A 9,364-nucleotide genomic window follows, 5' to 3' on the forward strand; every position below is an offset into this window, starting at 1 on the left:
GCAGAAGCAGCGTTTGCAAGTGCCGTTCGGCGTTCTGAAATTTTCATTTACCGAGTTTCAGACCGAAGACCAAGTTGGGCTAAGTACCCCGTTGGGGAAATTTTTGTCTTTTCTTGCCTCAGTTATCCGGATGTCAGAAAAAGTTAATAATTGCATTTCTTGTGGGAAACAAATGCCTCATAGGGATTATCATTCTTTCTGTATTCCTTGCTTAGGGCCTGAGCACAACGTGGTCGGGTGTCGCTTTTGTGCTATATTTAATAAGCGCACCATTAAACGAAGATTAGACTGTGCCAGGCTTGTTCTCAGTAAGCGGTGTAACTATAACATGCCATCGGATCCTCCGACGCCTGCTACCGCTAAAAAGCGTAAGGATAAATCTTTGAGGTCTAAACCGGATGAGTCCGTTGCGGACGCCGGTTCTTCGGAGCCTCCGGTTGAATCCGTGGATCCTGCTGAGGGTTCGGCTGAATCCCAGGGGGGACCTTTACTTTTGCAGGAGTTGGCCTCTCAGGAGTTAGGCCAGGCCGTGGGTGCTTCTCAGGTTTCTGTAGTTCCATCCTTACAAAAGGTTATTAGGCCTTCTACTTCAGTGGCTAAAGGCCATGCTAAGGCCAAACATGGTCTTGTTGGCTCTGGTCATACTTCTAGCTCTCCAGCCCCTGTTCCTAAAAAGCATATGTTGAAAATGGCGGAGGACTTGATTACTTTGATCAGGGGTTCTATGCCCCAGAGAAGAGGCCTAGGGTGGAGGCAGATTTAGAGGGAATGGATCATTCCTCAGACTACTCTGATTCCTCAGCTGAAGAAATTCAGGATTTCCCTTCCTATTCTGATTCGGATGCAGAGGACTCCTGTCCTTCTGCTTCTCCTCCAGAAGATTTTTCTTTTTCTGAAACTTTACATACCATGAGGGAGCATTTCAAGTGGGAAGGTCAAGATTTTTCAGACTCTCGGAAAAGGCTTAGGGAATTTTTGTTTGTGCCACAACATAGGCCCTTGGCTATTCCTCCTGTCTTAGATGTTGTTCAGGATGTTTTTTCTGAATCTTCCCTTAATCCTGATTCTCTGCCTCCGGCCCCTGTTAAGCCAGACAGGTATTACAGAGTTCCAGAGGCACATAAGTATTTGTACAATAGTCCTAGAGCTGATCCGGAAGCTATTATTCTAGGCCCGAAGGGTGTTAGGGCCTCTGTGGCTCAGAATCCAGTCCCTTTGGATAAAGATTCTAGGGCGTTAGATAGGTGGGGAAAAAAGTGTACACCTCCTCTGTTAGCTATGAGGGCTTTGAATTGCTAATTTCATATGCTGAAGTATCAGAACTTTTTATTAGGCCAATTGAAATCTAAGGTGGATGCTTTATCTTAGGGTATAGAGTGTAAGGAGCTCCAGGAGTTGGTTCATGCATCGGATCAAGTTGGCAAGCATTCTTTGCAGTGTGGTTTCGATGCTCTTCAGGCTTCTTCTAGGGTGGCTGCTACAGGTGCTGTTATTCGTAGACATGCCTGGCTTAAGGATCAAAATTTGTCAGGACATGTAAAGGCTCGGATTTTGGATGCTCCTCTTCAATCTAAAGCACTTTTTGGTCCTCCTGTGGAATCAGTTTTGAAAAAGATGGAAGATAAGGCTAAGTCTATGCAGACGGTCAAGGATTTTTTGCAGGTGCAGCCCCCTAAGTTTAGTAGGAATTGGCCTGCTAGGGGATGGTCTTATCCTTCTTCGGATTATCAGCCTAAGGGCAGGTCTAGACGGGGTAGAGGCAGGGCTCACGCTCAGGGTTCTTTCAGACCTAGGACGTGGAGTTCCCCTGCACAATCTTCTGGTGAGGGCAGGGGTCAGCCCTTTCGTAAGCAGACCCAATGACCTGTATCTTCCGCTGCCAGACCCTTCTTTACTGGCAGCTCCTCTAGGAGGAAAGTTGGAGCTTTTCAAACAAAACTGGAATTTGGTCACCCAGGACAAATGGGTGTTGGATATTATAAATCAAGGTTACAAGTTTTATTTTCACACTTTTCCTCCTTTCAAAGGCATGCCGGATGTGCCTCCTCAGCAAAGGCTGGAGGCTCAGGAGCAAATTTCTTTACTTTTGCAGATGGAGGCAATTCAGGTGGTCCCTCCTTCAGAAGTAGGCCAAGGGTTTTATTCCCGTCTATTCCTAGTGCCAAAGAAAGAAAACACTTGGAGGCCAATTCTGGATTTGTCCATTCTCAACACCTACCTAGAAATTCCAAAGTTCAAGATGTTAACATTACAACAACTTCTGCCTATGATAGGCAAAGATCACTGGATGGTAACCCTAGATCTCAAAGAGGCCTATCTTCACATCCCTATCAAGCCCAGCTGCAGGAGATTCCTGAGATTTCGGGCTGGTACTTCTCATTATCAGTTCTCTGCATTGCCCTTTGGCTTATCTACTGCGCCCAGGGTGTTCACAAAAGTTCTGGCTCCTGTGATTGCTTTCTTCAGACAGAGAGGAGTACAAATTTATCCTTATTTGGACGATTGCCTGATTCTTGCTCAAAACAAAGACAAGTTACTACAGCATCTCCAGTATGTAATGGCAGTTTTAAGGTGCCTAGGGTATTCTGTGAACGAAATAAAGTCCAGTCTAGTGCCCTCTCAGGACATGTGCTTTCTGGGTGTGAGACTGAATACAGCTTCTCAGATGGCATTTCTGACCCCGGACAAACAAAGAACTCTTCCTCTCTACTTCCAGCAGTTATCAGTAATGTCCAGGCTGACTGCAAGGACAGTCCTCCAAGCCTTTGGGTTCATGGCATTTTGCATTCTAGTACTTCCCAATGCCAAACTGCATATGAGGAAGCTACAATGGTATCTCAAAAGTGTGTGGGCTCAACACTGCCACAGTTTGGACACTGTCATTCGGATTATACCTTGCATCCAGAAGGAATTCCTGTGGTGGGCTCAGGAATGTCACCTAAACTAGGGACTCTCTGTGACCCTACCAGAGGCGAGTCAGATCCTAACGACGGATGCCTCGGACTTGGCTTGGGGAGCACACTTCAATGGAAAATGGATACAAGACATGTGGCCTCCCAAACTACTACATTTGCATATCAACATGAAGGAGATGTTAGCAGTTCAATTTGCTTTGATGGCCTTCAAGGACCTACTTCAGCCAGGACAGGTGTTGATCCAAACAGACAACACAGCAGTCATGTGGTACATCAGCAAGCAGGGGGGAACCCATTCCTACCCTCTTTGCAGACAAGCAATGATTTTATGGGAGACCGCTCTGAGTTTGCGAATCAATCTTCAAGCAAGGTTTCTGCCAGGAGCACAGAACTCCCTAGCAGATGTTTTGAGCAGGCAAATGGTGGATCCCCACGAGTGGAAACTGGATCCTCAGATTTTCAAACAATTGACTGTGGCTTGGGGAACTCCAGACATAGATCTGTTCGCTTCTCCACTGAATTTTCAACTTCCAAAATTTTGCACAAAGATGTTCCACCCAGATGTTTGGAAAGTGGATGCTCTATCTTTCAGTTGGAACAACCTTCACGTTTATGCTTTTCCTCCTCTGCCTCTTCTCCCCAAGGTACTCTTAAAAGTCAGACGGGACAAGCCTTGCATGATTCTAATAGCACCAGATTGGCCACGTCAGCATTGGTATCCTCTGCTGAGGAGTTTAATCCAGGAGCCTCCTTGGCCTCTGTCACAGGTTCCTCATTTGTTGTCCCAGTCAAACAATCATTTTCTCAATGTTCAGGTGCAGTCCCTCCATCTGACAGCCTGGCGTATTCTGTGATGGAGCCGGTGGGGTCCCAGCTTCCTCAACAGGTTTTAGATGTCATTTTGGAAGCTAGGCGGCCTAGCACTAGAAAAGTTTATGCTGATAAATGGAAGAGATTTTTTCTTTGGAGCACAGCAAAGGGTTTTGATGTTTCAATGCCTAATTTGAGTTTTGCACTACAGTATCTTACTGAATTACTGGACAAGGGTTTGTCATTCTCTTCTGTGAAGGTTCATGCTGCAGCCATTTCTGCTCACTATGATTGTGACCCTCCTTTATTTTCTCATCCTTTGTTCAAACAATTTCTTTAGAGGGGCAAAGAATATAAGACCCCCACGTAGAGCTCCTACTCCTTCCTGGGATCTCAATTTTGTGTTGGAGAAGCTTACTTTACCTCCTTTTGAACCTGCAGCTACGTCTGAACTGAAGTTTTTGTCTTGGAAGACTGCCTTTTTGTTGGCCATTACTTCTGCTAGGAGGGTATCTGAATTGCAGGCTCTCATGGCAGTTGAACCTTTTCTGATATTCCATAAGGATAGAGTTTCTTTGCGGACTAACCCTACTTTTATGCCTAAAGTGATTTCTAGTGTGGCCTTGAATCAGTCTATTCATTTGCCTACTTTTTATGCTGATCCCCAAAATAAAGGGGAAAAAGTCTTGCATTCTTTGGATATCCACAGGCAGTTACGTTACTACTTGAGCAGAACTAAGGAGTTCAGACAGACTCAACAGTTGTTTGTTTCTTTTGCTTTGAGTTCACAAGGGAAAGCTGTTTCAAAGCAGACTATTTCAAAGTGGATTGGTCATTGTATTGCTTTTTGTTACTCTCATCATGGGAAGGATGTTCCTGCTGGGATCAGGCCTCATTCTACTAGGGCTACTGCCACTTCTACTGCTTTTTTGAGGGGTGTAGCTACTAAAGATATTTTGGAGGCAGCTACTTGGAGTTCTGTACACACTTTCACTAAGCATTACCATCTCCCTCTCTATTCCAAGTCCAGGGCTGGGTTTGCCACTGCAGTTTTACAGGGCATGTTAGCAGCTCCTAATGCTTTGTAATTTGCCAGCCTCCCTTTTCCTTTGCTTTGGGATTCTACCCACAGGTCATGACTGCAGCAATGTGAGACGAAGAACATAGTACAGTTTTGTACCTACCGTAAATGTAGATGTTCGAGGATCTACATTGCTGCAGTCCAATTTTCCCTCCCTCCTTCCCCTCTATAGGTTGGGGTTGCTGGGTTTCTTTTGGGGATATTCTTTATTTCCACACTGGGGGTTGTTGGGCATTTACTATTTTTGGCTCTGGCCTTTCTTTTTAGGCCTTCTGACATCTGGGGCAAGAAAGACTGAGGATATGGCGTCGGTCATGCGCTTAAGTACTACTGCGTACTGACGTCAGCTCTAGGCGACAATGACCGACGCCAGCCTAGCCCTTTGGTATTCGGGCCGACCGAGGACAGCGGACTACCCACAGGTCATGACTGCAGCAATGTAGATCCTCTAACATCTACATTTATGGTAGGTACAAAACTGTACTTTTCTTCCAGGGATCTCCCACATTAACGTGTTCGGACTCTTTAATGCAATTGCTTTTAATTGAGTTTTAATGAGGTGTTATTTTATTGATTATATGGTATTTGAATTCTTATACAAATAGTGTTTCTGCTAAATGTTGGTTTATGATCTGGAGAAGCACCTTTGAAGATTGGGGGAAGATGGGCGAAGGCTGCCAGCCTAATCAAATAGAATTTGATACATAATTCTATCATTTGTGAATATAAATGTAAAATACAGCCTTGTTTCTTAAATGAAAGAAACACTAAAATGTGAACTTCAGGGTTGTAGTAACATTGCCATCTGCTGTAAGGAAAACTAAGCCAAGCATTTCACATCTGTTCTTTTGAAGTTAAAAATTATGTCTTGTATACCCTTTTGATCTAGATAGTGGTGCCGAAGAGGCTAACTGAACACATTCTTTTATTGTCTTAACTTAAGGAATAATTACTAGAGTGTACATGTGAAATGTCTTTTATTGTTGTAGTTTCCTGAGCAGGTGTTAGATTGTTAAATAATGCAGCTTGTTGGCCTGGGAACTCCAAACTAAGTGTCAAAATGATGTAATGTGTATACTGGGAAAACAGTGTCAAAATGATGTAATCTGGGAAGTGTTAGTGAGTTTAAAATCTGTTGTTCAGAGAGAGTGACTGTAAGCATTTTGATCTTGATATCCAACTCTCAGCACTGCCTTATGCTCTCTTTATGTAAGTAGTATCTTAGAATTATGTTTTCTTGTAAAAATAGCAAGGACTATAAAGATTATGCAAGTGTTTTTCTGTTGTATCAGAACTTTCCTACTGTATTGTTTTAAGTTTCTGTGTGATCTCTGAACTCCTGAATGGCGCTGTGGTGTAGTTGTATTGTCTTGTGTTTTAATTATTTATTATTAAATATTTTAAAACTTTTTACCTGTGGCTAGTTTGTGTAGAGATAAGTAAGCTCTAGAGCACATTGCATATTTATAGAGTTTATTGTACAAGGCCGCTCTAATAAGCCTTATTAGTCACATTACCAATTGGATGATAATATTGCACAGTAATAATTGGACACCCTTTCAAGGGCCTTTGAGTAGCTGATAAGTATTAGCTGGTGGTGGCAGTAATTACTACCGTGTAGTCTGGATAAAGGGGCACAGCTGGAGAATGTGTCAGCCTTTCCCAGGAGTGTCTGTGAAGTTGTATAATTAATTATCTCAGTGTGTGTTGTGTGTCAGTTACCTGGGCAGGGACACGAAGCACTGGTGGGACAGAGAGAGTACTGAAAGTTAGCTTGCCAGCTAGGCTGAGATCTGGACCCTATAGCTGTGTCAGTGGGGAGTCTTATTGGGGACCTGGGGAGCAAGGGAGCAACCCGCCCCAGACTGACTGTGATCTCTGTGTGCACTTAAGGGAAATTGTACTTTACTGTGTGTATTTGTTGTCCTTTCTCCTATATGAGACACCCTCTCTGGTGCTAGTGGTGAGGATTTGAGGCTCCTTGATTGCTGGGCCAGGGCACGGCCGTCACAGCACCTATTGGTGTGAAAGTGCTTACCTGGTTTAATAAATGCTCTTTGTTTTACATCTGCTGTGTTTCTGTTGGGAGTGTTTTTTCCATTTATTTTCCATGTTTACTTCTGGCACAATTGATTCCTTGTAGGGAGTTTTTCATCTTGCACTGCCTAAGGGGATGGATACATTTTGGCCAATATTCAAAAGGCTGGGGGGGGTGTAGACCATCCTTTTCAAAATAATGTGGTTTATTAAACATGTCCTCCCATGCTGACAGATATTATTGAGCCCCACTGGAAACGCACCAGAAACTAAGCCAGCTGTTGAAGTCCGTTGTCTTTTGTTCATACTGTGGAATCATTCTTGGTGAAAGTAGAACACTACTCAGTGCAAGACACATACCTGGTGAAGGTAGGATGCTGCTCAGTGCAATGCACATACCTGCCTAAGACGCATTCAGAGAGGTCAAGAATGTCTCTCTTCACATAGTCCAGGGAGGTGCATCTTAGATCATTAACACCCATATGGACTATGATAGAATCATACAGGTATTTGTGCTGTAGTGACTCGAATGCATGTGTAACTTGGCTGATCCTGGTTCTAGGTAAGCAACTAACCATTGCCTTCTCCTTATTCAGTCTGGTGAGGGGGGTATCTGTGTGTTGTACACTCCTTGTTCAGTCTGGTGAGGGGGTTATCTCTGTGTTGTACAATGGAGTTCCCTATAGCAAGAGTCCTGGGTAATGTGTTTGCTTGCCTGGCGGCCTTTGCTGTTGGGACGCCTCTGGGTGTAGGAGTGTGTGTGGTGTTGCTTTTGGTGAGCGGTTTGGAGGTTGCGGAGGATCATTCCTGTTTATAGGCTTAGGAGGTCTTAGAGGTTTGGAAGTATTGCTTTTTAGTTCCTCAGCATGTGTATGTTGGACAGTGTGTTATAGATGTAGTGTGTCTGTGTTCTTGATACCCTTGTTTGTATGCAGGATTTTTGCCTTCTGTGAAGTTATTTGCATCTTTTGCATATTGTTTCTTTAAGGATTAAATGGTTGTGAATGTGAGACCATTGTTACATTGTCTCAAGATGCCCATATCTACCATGCTGGCTAAGAAGACATTTGGAAATTGGATAGCCATTTTGTCCAGACCTGTATTTGGGTGGGTTAATGCTGGTTATGGACTGGGTTATACAGAGGTCCCCTTGGGTGGTCTCTGGAGTGTGGCACTAGACCTGGTTGCATTGTGCTAAGATTTAACAGTAGTCATGTTTAACATTAAACTAGCTGCTCTAAAACTGTCTCTTGTTTTAGCCACTCTGTTACATGTTGGTTATAAAACGGTAGTTTTATAGATAAAATGTACTCAAGCAGTAATAGTTTGCTGGGTGGGCACTTGGTGTTATGGATATATGGAAATCAGTGGGAGGGAAAAGTAGTTAAATAGCTTGCACTATATTCAACTAGATTTGGACAGTAGATGTTAATCTCCAGTGTCGTGTATTGCTGCAGCGATTAGTAATTTGCTCCATTATAAAACTGGGTATAACAAGTGAAAAAACGCTAGTTAATATCACCACTGCAGTGCATTGTAGGCAGAGAGTCGTCATTTCATGTCATCTCACCCTGACATTTTCTGTTATTGGTTTGTAATTTACTGTCATAAGAAAGGCAGCTCCAGTCTCATTCCAACATATGGATTCACTGGCAGCTTATAAGAATACAGCGAAGTTGCTTCATCTTGCTAATAAGTTAACAAGATTATCTAAAGTGGTTCTAATACAGTCTTGGATATATTTGTCCCAAACCTAATTTATCATTTAAAATGCGTTTATTAAAGATTTAGTTGACCCAGCAGGAGTTTTAAGTCTTGTTGATACTTTGCACAATGCTGCATCTGTTTTAATGATGTGGATCCTTTTGTAAACGAGTCTTTGGTTCAGACGGTTGTAATTTGCTTTTATGAACGTGTTTTTTTGGATACTGCTCTGTGTAAATGTATTAAAATGTAATCGCATTTTGTTGGGCAGTGATGAGCTCAACATTATACCAGATATGGAGATTATATTTTAAGTATACTGTTTTTGGTGGTTTTCTCATGCAGAATACAAGGTTTCAAAGAAACCACTGTTATCGCTGATTGAGAAACGTGAAAAAATTGTACCTGAGAAATGTGAAAAACTTGTACCGGAGACTGTGAAAAAAGCCACAATCCTGGTTCTAAAAAATATATCGGAGGATCCCTCCAGCCGTAAGTACATGGTTGCATTATAAATTGGTTTGGTTTTCCTGTTTACCTCTGAGAGTAAGTTAAGAAGTTAGTGAGGACAGCGTATGACAACAGATGTATGATTATAGAAAACAATGAAAGATCAGTCGTTATTGACATTTTCATGTTTTGCATTAATGTGTGTTTAAACAGGAGGACAGCAGTTACTATCATTAAGGGAAAGGTTCCATGTGCTGGGCTGCTTGTTTTGTGGAGGTTTTCCTTTGCTTATGTTGAGGTTTAGATGTTTGTGGTGTATTTGCTCACAGCTAAATACTTGTTGATGGATATTATATAAAAATGAAGT

General features: G+C 42.8%; 1 protein-coding gene across 1 annotated transcript in view; it reads left to right on the forward strand.

Annotated features, from left to right (window-relative positions):
- The window catches only part of LOC122815968 (zinc finger protein 705F-like), a 230,604-nt gene extending 221,542 nt beyond the window's left edge, over window positions 1–9,062 (forward strand). Inside the window, exon 4 of the mRNA XM_044088852.1 lies at window positions 8,893–9,062. Coding sequence (XP_043944787.1) covers window positions 8,893–9,062 — 170 coding nt within the window. The remainder of the gene's footprint in view (window positions 1–8,892) is intronic.
- The last annotated feature ends 302 nt before the right edge of the window (window positions 9,063–9,364 follow it).

Source organism: Protopterus annectens, chromosome 11.part0 (genome assembly GCF_019279795.1).
Source record: "Protopterus annectens isolate FY-2018-M chromosome 11.part0, PAN1.0, whole genome shotgun sequence".
In the NCBI taxonomy this organism is placed as follows: domain Eukaryota; kingdom Metazoa; phylum Chordata; order Ceratodontiformes; family Protopteridae; genus Protopterus; species Protopterus annectens.